The sequence below is a fragment of the Aphelocoma coerulescens genome, chromosome 5 (genome assembly GCF_041296385.1).
Source record: "Aphelocoma coerulescens isolate FSJ_1873_10779 chromosome 5, UR_Acoe_1.0, whole genome shotgun sequence".
NCBI classification, from domain to species: Eukaryota; Metazoa; Chordata; class Aves; order Passeriformes; family Corvidae; genus Aphelocoma; species Aphelocoma coerulescens.
This window is the reverse complement of record NC_091019.1, coordinates 47,029,136-47,048,095: the sequence shown is the minus strand read 5'-3', so window position 1 is coordinate 47,048,095 and position 18,960 is coordinate 47,029,136. Positions and strand designations below refer to the sequence as shown.

General features: G+C 38.5%; 1 protein-coding gene across 2 annotated transcripts; it reads left to right on the top strand.

Moving 5' to 3' along the window:
• The first annotated feature begins 1,307 nt into the window (after positions 1-1,307).
• Positions 1,308-18,247, top strand: DIO2 (iodothyronine deiodinase 2). 2 transcript variants are annotated; one of them, XM_069018014.1, is made up of 2 exons: positions 1,308-2,015; positions 12,998-13,570. In XM_069018014.1, the coding sequence occupies exons 1-2, from the start codon at positions 1,794-1,796 to the stop codon at positions 13,568-13,570; spliced, it is 795 nt and encodes a 264-aa protein (XP_068874115.1). In that variant the 5' UTR covers positions 1,308-1,793. The 2 variants fall into 2 exon arrangements, with proteins under 2 accessions (XP_068874115.1, XP_068874114.1); XM_069018013.1 differs by having other exon boundaries at positions 1,309-2,015; positions 12,998-18,247.
• Positions 18,248-18,960: the final 713 nt, after the last annotated feature.

The following is an 18,960-nucleotide window of genomic DNA, read 5'->3' as shown; positions in this document are numbered from 1 at the left end:
GACTGATGAGAAGACTAAGATATATTAACAAAGTAAGCTTGTACTCCTCATCAAGGATGTGAATTGACAGAGGTTAGATATCATGCTGGCATCTCTGGGAATGAAATGTATCCGGTGAGAGCCTACATAAGAACTTAGTGAGCACATCCACTAAAAACCAAAATTATGGATGTCTGCAACAGGAAATGCATGAAATATTTACCTAAGGGATTTAGAACCATGCTAAAAAAAACCCCAAACAAACACATGTACTGTAGTTCCCCAAAAACTCATGTGAAAAGAGGACTAAGTATTGGACTAAAAATGTGAAACAAAAAGAAGTGCAAATGAACAAAAAACCTACGGTGTGGGGCTGTAGGGGATACTTGCAATTGTTAAAGTACAAATGGCTCTGACAAAGCAAACTTCTGTTTTTTCTTTACAAGCTTTTAACCAAAAGTTAGTTAACCTTAGTAGACTAGAGGATGTAAGTAGCTATCACAGGGGTATATTAAAGTCCTTCAAGCTCTGCTGATTAACAGCGTTTACGACTGAAGCATATACTTCTTTAGGCAGGGAAATTTAGCTTCAAAAACCCAAATCCATCAAAAACTACTTTTCTTCCTTTCTTATCTCCTACTCTTACATATCAGTAGATGAATTCAGTGATAGGTGTTCACCTACCAAGAAAACAACAAAAGATATTTAAACACTATATATGTACTTCAGGCAGGTGGGAGAAAAATTTACAGAAATGTTCCCTTTCTTGGGATGCATCCACTCACACACCTTCCTACAAAAGACAAAAGGACAAAGGAAAAAACAACCATAAGAGAAAACCTATCAACAACAGAAGTCTGTGTTGCTGTGTCACCTTCCATGTCACATGAAAATACTTCTTCCAAAATTTGGAAGCATTTTGTAAGAACATTCAGAAGCATATTGGGTTTTTTCTTTTTCCTTTTCAAAAGAAAGCAAAGTTCCACCCTTGCTCTCCGTGTCTCTTTTTTTTTTCTCCTCTCTCTTAAGGGAAAAAAAAAAGTTTTGAGAATTTAATTTTTTCTATTCACTGCAGTCCTGGCCAAAGTAAAGCCCTCTTTTACATTGACGTCAAGATCTTTACTAAGATTAGGGTTTCATTTCTCTATTGCAGCAATTAGCTAGGGAATGTATAAAAGGCTTCAGGGAAGCAAGCTGGGACTCCAGAGGGGAGAGCACTTTGCACCATAGGCAGATAGCAAAGAGAGAGTGCGAGAGGAAGAAGGCAGGAATACAGAGACGCGGAGTAGGAGGGGGGGGGGCGGGGGAGGCAGAAAGGGAAAGAGAGGGAGGGAGGCAGGGAGGAAGGAACAGAAAGTTTATGTACATAAACCTTTTTTAAAGAGTATTGTTGCACCTGGGAGCTAGCTTTACTGACACAGAAATGAGAGGTCTGTTCAGTGCTTAAATAGCTGGGAAACAATGGGATAGTGCAGGAAAGTTAACAATTAACAGTCTCAGCTTAAATTTTGTAACTGCAGGGAACTGGAAACACAGCTGCCTCTCTCTTCAGCAAAATCAGGTCTCCTGGTTAAGAGAATTTTTGTTAACATCTAAATTTCTGAAAAATAAGCAGCTTGCAGTTGAATGAGTATCGTGCAGTTATGATTTTAACCAGCCTGCTCATACTTAACTATCTCTGCTTATTTTAAAGACAGCAGTTGTGAAAGGGGTAATGAGGCTTTTGAAATGCCTTTTACTTTACTCTTTTAAATGAGGGTACAGAGCAATAAAGAGAGCTGAAGGTATCCGGCTGAGGAGAAGCAGCAAGGAAGATGGGTCTGCTAAGTGTGGATTTATTGATCACGCTTCAGATCTTGCCGGTCTTTTTCTCCAATTGCCTCTTTCTTGCGCTCTATGACTCTGTGATTCTCCTGAAGCACATGGTTCTGTTTCTGAGCCGCTCTAAGTCTGGGCGCGGTGAGTGGCGGAGGATGCTGACCTCGGAGGGGCTGCGCTGCGTCTGGAACAGCTTCCTCCTGGACGCCTACAAGCAGGTGAGTACGCGGGGATGGGGACGGTGGGGTTGGGGTGGGTGAGCTGGGATGAGCATCCCGCTCGTCAGCGGCGAAGGCAAGGGAATGACTGTGGTGCAGACTATCTCCTATCTGATGTTAAATTTGATGGGAGCTTATACTAAGCTGAAAGGAGCGGTACTTCTAAGTCGGGGTTAAGAATTCACGAAATTCTGGAGCTGCTGACTCCCTGCTAACCCTCTGTGCAGCCTTGTCCACGTCACTTAGTTTAGGTGTGCCTCAGTTGCCCCAGCAGCATGAATAATAATCTTCATGTTTTTTAAGTATTTCAAGATCTTCTTGTAAGAGTAATTGTAAAATACTCTAGATGTTTTCGCAGTTGTAGTTTGTTATGTGAGATCCTCAGATATTATAAAAAGACTGCATCTTCAGATAGAGCTCTACATAGAGGTTAGCTATGTAACTAGAGTTGTTTTACTTAAAATATAGAAATGAACCATGGTCATTACACTGGCATTTTCTATTACTCATATATTAACTTTTATATTGGAGGAGACATCCAAGTAATAGTAAAACTGTGCACAAATTGAAATAGTGGCACTTTTCCTTCATGAAAGCAGTGACAGAGGGACATGTCAGAGATTAAAAATGAACTTGACTAGCTGTCGGACAGCTGCCTGGTGATTTAAGTTAATAAAGCCAGTAACAGTTATGCAACATGTACTTTTCCTTTTAAGATTTCTTACAAACATTACCCGGTGGAACTGCCCAGGTCTCATGAGGTAGCTAGAATTCCATTTTATAGATTGAAAAGGTGGACCCAAACCCATGATATTTCTTGCACAGACCACCCAGTTAGTAAGTAGAAGAACTGGATTCAGAGCTCTGTGGCTTTCAAAACAGTGCTTAGTCTGTTAATTTGTTGTCTTATTTAGACCATCTAATTTAACATACTCCATGTGATGTCTAAGGGTCCTATCCAAAAGATACTCTACTGAAATATTTGTTTTTGTATTGCCTTCCCCCCAGTTCACTTTCACACCTCTACAAAAGCCTTTGTGTTTGCTCTTATCTAAAAATGTGAAGAGCTGGTGATGTTGGTGTTTGCTGGCTTTGTGATATGGAATACCATCTGCTTAGACTGAAACCTAAGCCATGGGGACATTAGGTTTCAGTGTAAGACAAATATAAATAACTTTAGCTTTTGCCAAATGGGTCAACCTCTTACTGCCACCCCAGGAATCATCCAGCTGGCTACCCAAATAAAATAATGCTGAATGAAGCCCACTATTCTAGCCCTTCTAGTCTTTGCTTTTATTCTCTTCATAGACATTAAGTAAGTACATTTTACAGTGGCCTTGTTAAATGGGTCAGTGAACACAATCGTTCCCATTTTAAAGACAAGGCAAGGCAGGACAGTTAACACATGACTTGGTCAAGGCTCCAGTGGAAGTTGGTAGCACGACTGCAACAGTCAAGTTTGGAGGTCCCATATTTGCAATCTGTGTGTGGCCTGGGGTGTGGAGAAGTCGTGAAACTGTAAGAAACCTTAAATCCATGAGATATTTTCAATCTCTTTTTGCTTAAATTACACACAATTTTTAAAAATTAAGATATTGCATGCATTTCTGTAGCTTCCAAAGTCATGCATTGCCTTTCCTTCAGTATCATTGATGTTAACCGTGGAAGCTACAGGTATGATGACTCTGTGTTATTTTTGGTATTGGCAATGAAACTCATACCTTGAACTTTGGTAATTTTATTCTCTCCCTTATCATGATCAAATCACCTAGGTTGTTCAGGTCAATCAGGCCATAAGGTTCCTAGAATGAACTCTGGGCCTCAATGAACTCAGCAGAGAAATGCATATAAACATAACCAAATTTTATCACCTTGTTCCAAAAAGAGGAAAAAGTCCATTCATGGCAGCTGTCCTTAAGACAAAATGAATTGACCAACGATTCATGGAAAGACTGTTTTACTTAATAGAATTATGGGCCATAAGGACAGCAGATCTTTAGAAACTCTTGTTTGTCACAGAAAGTTAAGTATAGAAATCAAATTATAAAGGGGAAAAAATAAACTGAGAAGCAATATTGGAAGAAGTCTTATCACCCCCACAACAGATGAGAATCTTCTGCTGCTTCTGTAAGGAAGAAAAAGGAAAAAGTTTCATCTGAAAAGTTGTACTAGTAGAGTTGAAAAAGGTTGAAACATACTGTGCTTTGTAACATATTTAAAAAACATGAGAAATAGTGAAATATATCAAAGAATGTCCCGCAAAGCATATTTTTCCTTAACTAGCCCTTTTCTAAATCCTGACTTGAATTACCCAGTTGTGATATCTTAATCTGAGACAATATGCGAGAAATGAAAATATTATGGAATCAGGGCACTATACAGCATGGCAAAATGTAGCCGATACCATAACCATGATTGCTTGTTGCTCCAATTTGCCAGCTAAAGCCAGGTATTAGCAAATTACTTAAAAAGGTACTCTAACTCATTCTACTGAGCAGTATTTATGAGAAAAATCACCATTTTTCATGTAGACTAGCAGAATTGCAGATGTCTGAGATAACCAAAGCTAGACTGCCAGTTAGCAGAAGACTGGATCAAAGAACTAACTGTGCTTGGTTTTACTATGTTTTGTGTCACTCACACAGAATCTTCCTGAGTACATTTCATAATATTTTTCACAAAAGTACTTGATGTAAAATTTCTATTCAAAGAAAAATTTATTGGAAGCTATTCCAGAAAAACACTGTGAGTAGATACTATATTCAGAATTAAGGTAAATTTGTTACAAGAAAGGGTCTTTGCCTTGAAAGCATGCACTGTCCCAGAATTGATTTTTTTTTTCAAGGAATAGTGTGTACAAGATATGATCTTGTAATGGTTAGAGTTTATTTCAAAACAGTTATTCTGATTTACTTTCTCATTGTCTAGAAAACCTTATTAATATACAAATGTCAACTTTTTTTTCTGCTTTTTGTTATTATTAAGTATCATTGCATATGATTTTTTGGTGAGGACAATTATTTCATAGGCAAGATTACCTAACAACAGTTGAAGATTTTAACATCCTCAGTGGGGAGGCAATGCAAATTTTGTTGTATTGTATGCAGAGAATATTCAGTATTCTTTCTTATTGGAACATTCTGTATGACTGGTTTTCTCCATATTTTAAAATCATCCTGGAATCAAAATAATTGCTCTTTTATTATGATTTTTAATGTAAATTTTACTAATGAATAATATATTTCTTTTTACTTCCTTAGCTCTGAGTTCAATATATGTCAGACTCAATATTGATATTGTCTACACTGCACCAGCTTTGTGATTTATAGACCATTCTCCTGTTATTTTCCAAGAGGCAAGCATGTCTTACATTACAAGGGAGTTTTTAGGACCAAACTAATCATCATAACAGAGATAAACAGAGATAAACAGAGTCAAGTTACATTAACTTTCTGTAATTGAAAGAGTGCAAATGTTCTAAATATTATTTTTATATGTGTGTGCGTAGGTATTTACAATTTTATATGTTTGCACGTATAAAGATCTATACATATATACATATTTGTCTCTATATATGTACATACATATATGTATAAAAAGGCAAAAGTGCACATATATTAGCATACCTAAGCTACTTTTCCAGGAGTCAGACTCTCTCATTTCTCTGTGTATGTATACACATATACATGTGTCTATGTACACATATATACAGATGTGAATGCAGCCACAGCTATTGCTGAGAGAGAAAAAACCAAGACTTTTTGGGAGGGTGTTAGTGTAACCATGATTTACATAGGGTATTCCTACAAATGCCAGTGAGGTATTTGTTTTAGCTTAAAGCATGTATACTGAATGTATCACGCATCTGCAAAAATCCAAAGAAAAAGCTGAAGAAGTTTAGGGAAAAAAAAAAGTAAAACCTTTTTTTTACCTGCTAAGTTCTATGCTTTATTTAGTAGTGAGATGAATCTGTTTTCTACGATTCCAAAGGTGAGAAATTGTTATCTTAAAATGCATTTAAAATACATTCAAAAATGGTTGCACCCATTAGCGATGCCTTCCTGCTGCTGGGAGCTTTTCCAGTGCCAGGTATGAACTTTGTGTTTCAGCAAGGCAGGGCTATCATTCATGGTCTCGAGTAGAAAGCTTTAATGTTATCCTTGAGGAAATCCTCCCTCTTCACCTCAGTGTAGGGTAGTTAGAGGGAAGACCTTAATGGCCTCTCCCTGCAGCAGCCCAATGCTTAGGAATGCTGTAGTGCACCTATGGTGGCAACATGCACATGTGCACATACACAGAGACGTGCGTAACTGTGCGTCATGGGCCTCAGAGGGATGCTGGTATCTCAAGTGATGGATGGTGATGGGTGTGTGTGTGTACTTGTACAGCTTTTTACTGTCTTTAGAATGGGCCAGCAGCAAGCTCCGGCATGACAGTCCCAACACAGGGCAATGGCTGGCACAGGATCCCAGCTTCGTGGCGTAGGCCCAGCTCTGGATGTAGCAGCAAGCAGAGTGGTTCAGTAAATACCTAGTGAGATTTTCCTGGGTTTTCGGGCAGGCACAGTTAAATTACCTTTGGCTGCTTTTGCCTGCCTGGTAGGTACATCATCTAAAATAAATCAGCATGCAAAGCAAAACAGTCCCAAACCTGACATGTTAAATGCGTGCTGCACAACATTATCACAAAGATATATGTGAAAGTAAAATAAAAGCATGATCCTCTACCTGCTCATTGGCTGTCAAGTAACTCTTTGCTTTTTGGGAAAATGTTTTAAAGATTGAAACAAAGACACAACCCTCATACTTACTATTTGTATTCATTTTGTCTGGCAAGGTAAGGAAGTATATCTCTCTGCCATTGACAGTGATAAAGGGAATTTGTGAAAGAAAGTCTGTTGTATAATTTCAGGGTTTAGAACTAGACATCGTGTGGTATTAAAAATATCTTATTTGTTTTACAAAGTTCAGCTTTAGCAGAATTGTTTTCATTGACATTTGCAAATGAAAACAATCTTGAAAGAAGTGAGAAAAACAAAACTGAACCAAACCACAATTAAAACTTCTGCAAAATTTGGAACATAAATTCTATGGTATTTGGGCTTGACATTGTAATTATTGTTAAAACTTTGTCATTATTATTAATATATAATCATGTTTGTTATAGTTGTGTCTGAGGACCAACCTAGGCCAGGGTCCCACTGTACTAGGCCATGTCCCAACAAGAGGAGCAGAGAGTCGGTCCCATGGAACTTAAGAGTTCAAACATTCAAAACAAAGGGCAGGAAAAGGAATATGAGGACTTTTATCCCACATGGGGTCTCATCCCACTTCATTTTGCAGATCTAAATTCACTTCTTCCACACCACGTCTTTGCACTGTTCCATTTTCACCCCTATGTGTGAAAAACTGACTAGAAGGAGTGCTGGCCTTGCTATCAAAGCTTTGACAACAAAAAAACCCGCCTTTTGCTGTGATAGACACAAAAAAATTAGCTAACAGGGACTATTCAGGAAGAGGATCGTGCACTGTTCTTGCGTGCTGGCTCTACCTCTCTGTCAAAACCACCACTGTGTATTCATACAGTGCTAAAGCTGGGTAAAAAAAAAAGTAAAAAACCATCATCCAAATGAATATCAAATTCCCTTCATGTGCTGAGTAACAAAAACTGATGAAGGCCTCTATCATCCATAGGTAGATCCCAGTGGCCATGGTGTAGTAGGCCATGCTCCCATCTTGAGGGAAACATACAGCCCTTAAGAAGCTTGCTCTAGGCTCCTCAATCACAGGAACTAAAATTAACTGCAAGAGTGAAAGGCAAAAGGCTCCTTTATGCTTTCCCTGTGCCATGCATACTCATTTGTGGGACTGGCGGCTTTTAAATGGAGAGAGCAGCATTTGACTAGCTATTTTTATCTGGACTGTGCCCTGTTAATTTGTCTCTCACTTCCCTCCGTCAGCTCCACATACCTGATCCTAAATAAAAGACTGGGAAAGCTTGAGTCATTTCTAGTCTCTACTCTCTGATTCCAGTAATTCAAGTTGCCACCTTCCCAAGACAAATGAACAACTTGTGCACCTTTACTCTACTCCAGACAAGGGTGTCCTGTTAATTTTATCAACTGCACAACTCTGGGTCATGTAAATAAAGAAAACAAAAATAATAGTTTGTAGAATTCCCCAACCAGAGCCAAATTATGATTTGGATGAAGGTGAATGGGATCAAATCAAAGCAGAGAATTAAAAAAAAAGCTAAAGGCTGCAGGGATTCGGTTCATTACCAGTTGCTGCACTCTAGTCCCAAACACAACACAATATGTCCATATTCAAATGACTAATATCACAAACTGTTATTTGTCTGGCAGCACCTATTTTTTAGGGGGTTGACACAACCTGATGAGTCTTCCAAACTGTGTGAAAATCCTTGATGCAGGGAATGAAAGCTGTATTCCAGTGCACAGGATCCCAGGAAGGTTATGCTGAAATTGATAAAAGCAAAACAGGAAAAAAGAAAAGGTAAATGAAGAGGCAATATTTTGTCCATAGGGCTTTACCTTGTCCTTATGGAAAATGTACAACAAAGTTAGCAGTATGTGCTATTTCTAGCCTGCAGTTAATGAATAGGGCTTTCTCTCCTGCTTCTAAGTCTCCTTCATTTTGCAGACTGTGTGCTAAAGCATCAGCAATCTTGTTCCCTTTTCACTCTGCATGCAGACTGAGAACAGGCTGTCAGGCAAACACAAAATTCTCACAAATGATGCAAGTCACTGCTTTGGTGTTGCTGCTTGCCTCTGCTGATGGCTGGGCTGGCTCTCAGATTTGGTTGGCCTACCTTGCGTGTCCCATGCAGGCTGTGTGGGAGGGGATGCCTGCGTGCTGCTCGGTTTCTACCTCATTCAGAAGGCTGGCACTGAATGGCCAAATATTCACGCACAAAAGTACGTGATTATGGAAATGCTGGGTTGCGTGTGAGGGGAATTCTGCTGGTTTGTTTCTCAGAATTTATATTTTGCCTGCCTTTGTGTAAGGTTTCAAAAGCAGTTTGGCTGAATACATGGGTGTTTTTGTTTGTTTTCTCATTGCATTGATTTTCTTTTCCAAGAGCTATTTTTTCTTTCAATAAATAACAACAAAGAAGATGGCCAAGGCCTACAATGCAGATGATCAGCAAGGATGATATTGTCATCCTTGTCAATCGCTTCAGAGTCTGGTGAAATAAACAGTCCCTTGGGAACGTCAGTGCATCATCAAGACCAATTAGTGGATCTGCCGCTGCTATTTATGTTTAAGCATTAACGACTGGGCAGGGCTGCTTTTTGGAGTGCCTGACACTGGCATGGAACAAGGCACCGACCTAATTACTTCTCTACAAGAGCAGAAAATGCCTCGTGAATGCCTGCTTGGCAAGGATGTCTCATTAAGGGGAAAAAACCCAACACAAGCACTCCTAGAAACAAAAATTAAAATGATAGGTAACCTGCGGCCATGAGACTTCCTTCATGGCTGTGGGAAATGAAGAGAAACTGCTGTAAGGTGATGTATAGCTGTATAGATGGATAAGGGCTTCTTTGTATTTTGTTTCCTATCTCCATCTATTTTTATAGTCCATAAGGAATATGAGAGACAGAATGCAAACTTGTGTTGTTGAAGAACAGAAAATATGTTGCCATCTTTGGTATCAATGTTAAATAGGACTTAAAGGGCATTCCCATGTTGGTGTCTGCTGGAAGTTATTTTATTAGTCTGTTTCTTCAGGGTTTGCAAACTGGCGTAGGAAATAAAAGTGTTTGGTAGACCTGAATGAGGAGTTGGTAGTGTGGAGCTTATGATATATAGCTTCTCTTTCTGCTTAAAATGATCAAGAAGCAACCTGTGGTTTCCCAGTTCAAGAGTGGTGGCTAGGTATTTTCAGACATGATAATTTTGTAAAACAAAACCTGAGGAGTAAGTAGAAACAGCTGCTCAGATGTTTCTTTGGTCCTAAGCAGCTCTGTTCATTCCTGACTTATAGGTGCTTCTTTTTACCTTTATTTTTCTTCTCCTCTGAAAAGGGAGAGCAAATATCAGAAATTTGAAGTGTGCTGTTTAATTGTGATTTGTGAGATAAATTACATGTCATTACTTCTTTTCTTTGACTGGATGAGCACACACTCTTAAATACTGAGGTCCATTATTCATCTAGGGAGTGGGTGCAGCACAAATACTTACATGTCAGGCTTTGCCCAAAAGGCACATTCTGAGCAATCTAGCTCTGAAAAAGCATGTATGGTAGTGCAGGAACAGTTAAGCTTTCTAGGTAAAGAGGGATCTAGTGTTTGTGCAGATATGCATGTGTGTGTTTCACGAGATGTGCCCTTTTGTTGGCAGTCACCAATTTATCACAAATTGCTGAATTGTTTAGTTGGCTTCTGGATTGAATGAAGCCCCCAGGGTGATTATATGGATGCCACATGATCTTGACATGTATATTTCTTTGTTCAAGCGCAGCCCTTTACCTTACTCACTCCTGCCTTACCTATCTTACGTCACAGAATGGCAGAGAGAAATTATCAGTAGCTGAACAAAAGACTACCTGCTACCTGCTAAGGTGTAGATGGCCTTAAGTACTGTAAGATGTTTAATGCTACTTCTTAAATGCAAGAGCCTGAGTCTCTGAGCCTGCCTCCCCAAACAGATAATTTCTTGTCAAAAACTGGGATATAGTTATTTTCTTTCTCTGAGTCCAGTGGACAGCATGCTCACACATCAGGTCCTAAACTCAGCTGTTTCAAGCCTCTTGCTTTCAAAGGCGAGGCACAAGTCTTTTTTTAAATGGTTACTAGGGCTCTAACAGATAGCAATGCTGCAGATGCAGGTTTACAGGGATGGGGGCAAAAGGGGCTTTGCTTTCCCAGAGCATCATCGGTTCTCTTGACTGTGCTGCAGCTGCACATCCTCTGCTTCCAGTGGCAGGATCACCACCTGCTTGGCCTGGAGAGATTTGTGGGTCTCAGGGCATTTTTCTTTCTGTGGTTCTCTTTCTTGCTGATCAATGAGTGAGAATGGTGGCATGGTTGTGTTTCAATTTGCCCTATCAAAAGGAGTCAAAATAATGCTTATAATCAGGTGCCAACATGCTGTGAGACATTCTCATATAGCTGTGAAGACTGGAAGCTTTAAGGGCTGTGTCTTAAAAACTTTGCTTTGATTAGACTTTTGCTTCTATTGTTATTCTGATGAAATAGTGCAGAGTTATGAATAACTGCAGATTTGTTCAAGGTAGTCAGCTTTCTGAGGGAGAAATGGAGTATCAGAAAGCTACTTGCCTTTGGATCTATGTGCAGCAGGAACTGCATGCATTCAGTATTCAGCTGTTCACTCAGCTTCTCACTGCATCTGACTCCTATATTGCGTCTGATACCCTATAACGCTGTGTAAAACAGAAGTGCACCAGGACTCAGTTATTTATTCAGGTTTTACACAGTTCTCATGTGGTGTTAACTTCTATAGACTTTCATTGTAGCATAGCTTCAGAAGGAAGTATATAAAATGTGAAAGACTTTTAGACTTTGGTTCTGTATGTTTCCTTCAAAGCAACACTTCTGAACATAATCAAATAGGGGACAGAGATAGAATGAGTCAGGAAAATACAAAAGGATAATCTAAGGAAAATACAAAAGGATAATCGCATTGTTGTACTAGAGGTTGGTGTTAATGGCAGAGACATAGGAATTGCTGTGGCAGAGCTCCTTAAAAATTAATTGTATTATGCAATAATGTTTTGTGGTTCTATAGTAGTTATCAGCTAAGAATCTTGGAGCCCTCTGCAGGCTCCACCTTATTCTGGCATTCCCTCCTGTGAGTTTCTTTTCTTCTGTCTCTTTTTTTTTATAGACTTGCAAATAGAAGTGGTCAGGCAAAATGACCTTTCCACCATTGTCTGTTGGGTCTTAGATCTGAAGTTGGAGCTGAGACAGTTAATTTTCTCGTCATCCTACTTCAGCCATCATATAAACTTTCCCCTATTCCTGCTGTTTTTTTTTTTCCCCAACCATCTTGTAAAGAAATATTGCAGTAGAAGGAAATGTGTCACTCAGTCACTGATGAAATTACTTCAAAGTGGTTAGAAGAAATTTTAGAGAGCACAATCTTGGATGATCCACTGTCAAAGCAGTATATATATATTAAGTGGGCATCTGCAGAGATCTCTTGTGTTGGGTACTCGAGTATTTTTGTTCTTGGACTGCAGGATGGAAGAGGATATACAAATCTGCAAATCTATCAAAATTAAGAGGCACTGAGGGTGTTGTGAAGATCAGGAATATAATGCAGAATGATTTTTGAGAATTGGAAAAATGGCTTAAACTCTAGGTTGTAGGCTGAAAAGGGACCTAGGCTTTATAACACCTTACTAGCTAATCCGAATCAACAGGCTACTGTTTTGCCAAAACAGTCATGGTGTCTCATAAAAAGCAAACATCTAGAATATATAAACAGGTGTAGTCTGTGAGCTATTTCATTACATGAAGTAATGGTCTGATTATACTGAAAATTAATAAAAACACTGTTGATGTTTTGAACAGTGAGCTTCAAGGACAATGTGAATCAAGTGGAGAGAGCTCATGGAAAAAGGCCAATGGAAAAAAAAATGTCTCACAGAGGAAAGTTAGAAGAAATTTGAGGTAGTCTGAAAAGCAAATACAAATCTCCAAATACATAAGGGTGGATAGGACCATTTATGTAGTGGACAGGACAGACCTCTTATCAAATTTTTTAACCTTAATGAAGTAGCATACTTGTTAGGCATGCCATATTTTCCTGAACTGGGAGTGCAGGTGGACAAGATGACCATTTTGAAGCTGCTGCTTTTGATTATTTGCTCTGTCCCCATGTGACTCGTTAGGTGTACTCTGAACAGGTGACTATTTTGAAAAAAGTAGTCATAAGGATACTGCACAAGCAAGTCACACTAACTTGCTGTGTTTTAATTTGTTCTGCCAACAGGTCAAACTGGGAGGAGAAGCCCCAAACTCCAGTGTAATCCACATAGCCAAGGGCAGTGATGGCAGCAGTAGCAGCTGGAAGAATGTTGGTGGCAAGTGTGGAACTAAATGCCACCTTCTGGATTTTGCCAACTCCGAGAGGCCACTGGTGGTCAACTTTGGCTCAGCTACTTGACCACCGTTCACAAGCCAGCTGTCAGCCTTCAGCAAGCTGGTGGAGGAGTTCTCTGGTGTGGCTGACTTTCTGTTGGTCTACATTGATGAAGCTCACCCATCAGATGGCTGGGCTGCTCCTGGAATCTCTCCCTCTTCATTTGAAGTTAAGAAACACAGAAGCCAGGAAGAGAGATGCGCAGCTGCTCACCAGCTCCTAGAGCACTTTTCCTTGCCACCTCAGTGCCAAGTGGTGGCTGACTGCATGGACAACAATGCCAATGTGGCCTACGGGGTTTCATTTGAGCGAGTATGCATTGTACAGAGACAAAAAATTGCCTACCTGGGAGGCAAAGGCCCCTTTTTCTACAACCTTCAAGAGGTTCGGCTTTGGCTGGAACAAAACTTCAGCAAAAGATGAAATCCATTTTCCACAGAAGTTATGTCAACAGATGTGTCCCTTTAAGGTGATGCAAAAGGGAAAAAAAAAGAAAACATATGCTAGTGTGAATAAAATCTTTCCAATGATTGCAGGAGAACACATTTGATAACAATTCAAGTGAATGTTAACTAGGAAAAGAAAATTAAACAAAAATCTAGCTCCACAGAAACATTGTCAAGTAAAAAAATCCCACTCCTGCTCTTGCTCTGGGATAGAAGAGGTGAACAGGCTTCTCCAAAAAGGTGCTGCTGGCAAGCAGGTAGGGTGGTGAGATAAGACCTGTCTCTCAGAAGCTCCAGTTCTGGGATGAGGCAGAGCAAGGGTTTCTGCTTGGAAGGCATTCCATGGAAAGGCAATGCTGTACCTTACATCAGAAATGCTTCTTGACACCCCTGTGGCCAATGCAAGGAACCTGGGAAGAGCAGGGGGTTTGCAATTACTTTGTATAGAGATGCAGCGCAGTGTGGCAATTTTCCTCTCTTGGTAGAAAATGTATTGTTCAGAGACTGCAGGAACCACATGCAATGCAGCGCACAGGCAGACTGGCTGTTCAGAGCAAGATGAACCTTTGTCTGCTGGTATTTGTACTCTCTGTGGACACCTCTGCACAGTATATTAACTATGTAATGCTACCTACATGTTTGTATCCAGTGTGCAGGCCTGTGCCTGCTGAGAAAGATGCTAAAATCTATGGAGTTGGACCAAAAAGACAAAGGTGATCAAATAAGCCCATTACCATTTGAAAACTGAAATACCTGCACTATTTATAAGACAACACTGAGAACCATCTAGAGCATGCATCCTGAGACAAAACTCAGCTGATGCCAACCAAACCCTTGGTTCTCAGAGCTAACAACACACATTTATCAATATTCTCTGTTTTTCACCTCTGTTTCTTTATCCACCTCCATCTCTTTCTGTCTAGCAATAGGCCTAAAGGTAATTTCACTTTTAGCTTATAAAAAATAACTTATTTCTCTCTGCTTTTTTTTCTTTTTAATGTGAGATAATGACCTTGCGGGTGTATTTTGGGGATGGGGAAACTTATGCACAACTTTACCTCATTGAAACGCAAACCTATCCTGTCATTTACCCTGTTAAATGTAGTCGTGCTGACTTTTGCTATCTTAGATACCCGAAACTAGTTTATAGCTATGTTAATCTGAAAGTTGTTTGCAGACTTAGAAATGATTAGCTGCAGTTCTGCTACCAGATGAGCTGATAAGTCTGTTTCACTCATGTTCTTGAAAACCTTCCCAGAAGAGAAACAGGGAGGACAAATTAATGTGAATAAGTGTAAAAGATGGCAGAACTTTCATATGAATGAGTATGAGGAATTGATTGTTATGTTTAAAGAGATACTGTGAACTTAGAGTATATATTAAGTTTAGGTATTTCTAAAACTAAAATTATTTAATCAAGCCTAATGAAAAGTCGTATTTACAATGAGCTAACCTATTAGAGCTGATAAATGAAAACCCATATGGAGATGGGACTATCCAAGTTTTCTCTCATCTTTGGCAGAAACATGAAACAGATAAATAGAAAAAGTGGCAAAAATCACATTAGGTCTTTTAATTTCTCATTCTGCCCATTGTCAGTAATATGATGTGTTGATACTAACATAGGAAAAAATAGAAAATATGTAGGTGCTTTAATTTTCACAATGTCCATTAATATTGTGTACTTCCTCTAGCTTGGCTGTTGGTCAACTTAGTCAGTGTAGGAGGAATTCAGAAATGTGTTTTCAAGCACAGATCTGAAATAGTGGCAGTAACATGGGTAATTTCTCCCATACTCAGGTTCATGCTTCCCATTCTTCTCACATTTTCCTCCATACACTGTTTAATACACACATGCACTTACAGAGTTGGTAATGTGCACTGGAGAAGGGTGTAAAGAGTGTTCCTCAGATCTCCTGGTGAGCCCCACTTCTCAGAAGGCCCGTGTCTGTGTGTGTGTACATTTATATGTGCATCCATATGTATAGAATACAATTTTATGTATGTGTATACATATGCATGCACATATAAGTGGTGTTTAAGACCACTAATAATAATTATTCTCTCCTACCTGTTACTGTAAATCATAGCTCAGTGTGGAAGATTGTTACAGATCTTCATGACTAACTGGGATGTATAACTGAATTTTTAAAACCTATTATCATAGAAACAGTAACATAGCCAAACGACATGGTTTATTTAATCCAGTATCCTACCTCTGACTGTATCAAATGCTTCAGGGGAAGGTGCAATAGTTTTTAACTTACAGAATTTTTATTAGCTTCAGCCCTTATTATTTTTGCCTTATCTAAAGTGATTGTTGATGTCTCATCATCCCTATGAGAGGCTGATTTTGAGGTCTGAGATTTAAATGTTTTGTGAGACTTACTAAAATAAAAAAACCATCCCATTTAAGATCAAAGAAAACAAAATGAAAACAGATTTTTTTCTTTCATATTTAAATTGGCTGCTCTTCAATGTCATTCTCTTGCTGTTATATGCTAAACCACTAAAGATAAGTTATCCTAATTTTTCTTCTGTATGTCGGTCATTATATAATCTATACAGAAATTTGCATACCTTTTGTTTGTTTCTTTAGACAAACAATAACTCATATTCTTATACAAGTCCATATTTTTCCTTGCCTCTGAATCTCTTCTATTTTTGCCACACTGTCCTTTTACTCAGGTGAGTAAAGATGTAGACATTAATCCAATTGAAAATCTGCATTGATATACCGAGCACAGCATCTTTTCCTTATTATATCCTATTCTTCAGTAATCGGAAACTTTTTTAAACCATAGCAACTCCATAGCCTTTGTAAAACTTAAACTAGTAAGTCTTTTCATCTTTTCCTCATTATACACTTGAAGTCTGAACTGTTTATATGGGAAATGCTAGCCAAATGTTTAGCACAGCTGTTGAAACATACCTTTAGCTCAGAGGAAAGAGTCAGAATTAGTAATTCAGTTTGTTAATATCATTTGCATATTTAAAGTTACAATTATTTTTCAAGTCCATTCTCTCCTTTTTAATTTCCATTATTTTGTCTTATAATTCATAGATGCCTGTTTATCACATAGTATGCAGGAATTATAAAATTGGCTCCTGTAAATGGGAAAAACACATTAATTTTCCACAAATAAAAATACACAATAACTTCTTTTCTTTCTTGGCAACATATATGACTGTCCTGCCTAAAATTTATAGTTATTCCAGCCTCACTGATTATCAAGACAGAAATGCATTTTGTAAAACCTTGGGTTTCCCCAGAAAACTTCTAGTCAGAAAGCAGGGCTTTCTTCAAAGACAAATGGACATAAAGGAAAAAAAAAGGAAATGGATTTTCTAGGAGGCTGATAGAAACATAAGCTTTTTTTTTTTTTTTTTTTTTTTTAGAAAATTAAAAAAAATTATTGAAAATGTTTTAATTAAATGTCATACATTATCCTCAATTGATGGTAAAAGTGGCCATGTATCTGATATCCCAAAATTTTTGTAACAGCTGTTTTGGGACCAGGTAGAAATTTTACTACCTTTCTAGCCTTGTACTTCGCAGCTGGTCTAGTCTACTCTGAGACTGGATCTGCTTCTGTCTCATTCTCACTGTCAGGGCACTATACTATATTACTTGAGGTGCTCCAGTGTGACATACATGTTGAGCAAAGGCTCACAAAATAGGTGCCTGAAAGTATTCTGGAAGGCTACTGTATATAATAGAGACCCCAATACTGTGTCTCAACAATAGTATGGGAAACTTCCAGTGTTTTTCATTTTGAGCAACGTAAAAAGCTATTCTGGGCTATCATCCTACATTGTTCTGTGCTTAGCATCTGTATTTAGCACTGTATAAAAGGAATGTAAAACATTTTGTGCAGATGAAAAACTATAGAATTTTGCTCTTTCCTTGTGTAGACAATGACATAAATTTAAGGCAGCAGGAAAACATGCCCCATATATTAAAAAGAAGAAAATACATTATGAAATATGTTGTTGAACAACTGTCTGAACACTTTGAAAAACAAAATGCAGTGATTTTTAGGAAGGTGATCTTGGCGGGGAAACCTACAAAGCTTCTCAAAAAGGTATTTGTGCTATGCATCCAGGTGTGTGCAGAGGGAAGTTATGTTTCTGCATGTGTGAAAGTGGCTTTTCTGTGATGTGGAGTATAGATTTAAGAGTTTTAAAGACTTTCATTCAGTACTATAACCAAAGCAGTAAGAGGTGTCAGGTAGGGAATATTGGCCAGTTTTGTACAGCTCGACACCATGTCTGTGGGAAATCCATATTCAGTTGGGCCCAATTTGGAGTCCTCAGTGAAGAGAGATTGGGGTGAGACAGAGGGGGCTTGTGTGCTTATGAAGATCGCTAACAAAAGAGTGATCAGCTCAGTTAGCGTTCAGATGCCCTCACACTGGCGTTCCTCTGTGCACCTTAGTGTGTCTGCATTGGAAAGAGGCATCTCTTTGGGTCTGTTAATAAGATCGCCGTGGTGTAGGTGCCTGTGTGTACTGACTATGTGTGTGTCATAGTTTAAATGTCAAAAATACACTGCAGGAGAGCCAGCAAAACTTTGTTACAATATGGTGCTCCGTGAAATGTGCTTTCTAGATTTGTTTTTCTTGTATTATAATAAACGATAAAGGAAAATATACCTCTTCTGTGTTTTATTCTAATACTGGTGGTTGCTAATACACAGTGGAATCTTGACATTTGACCAAGGAAACTTAAAACTATATTTAATACAAAAGATTATGCCACCCTGACTAGATCTTAAGCAATACAAGAAAAGTCCCTTATAAGTGGTGGGACTAATGTACTATCTGACTACTCAAATTTAAGAAAGGTAAAGGGGAGGGAAACAGAGAGCTACAAGGACAGTATTTGAGTGCACAGAATTGCACTGTTCAAAAGAAAAAAGTGCTTGAAGAAAGCATGCCAAGCTGTATACAGCACATGAAACCTGGACAAATCGGTTATGAATGCATCAGCTATAAATGCAACTCCCATTTCAATGTACAGGCAAAAGATCAAAATTAAATTAAAACCACAGCTGAATAGCAGCTACAAGAAAAAAAATCAAATTAAAAATGTGCAGCAACTTTTTAAACAAACTCACTTTGTGATTTAATTGTAGTTTAGAAATTCCCTCTTCTTTGTCATCTTTTGTTACAGTAAGTTTTATAGGACCCTAAATATAAAAACTGATTGTGAATATAGGTAAGAAGGAAAAAAACAAATCACCAAAAGGAAGACCATGTAAAAGGTTACATTCTAGTTTCCCAAACAGAATTGCTCATTACAGTATACTTTATAGGCCTTGAAACAACCAAATAAATAACTCTCTCTAGATTCATATAACTAGTT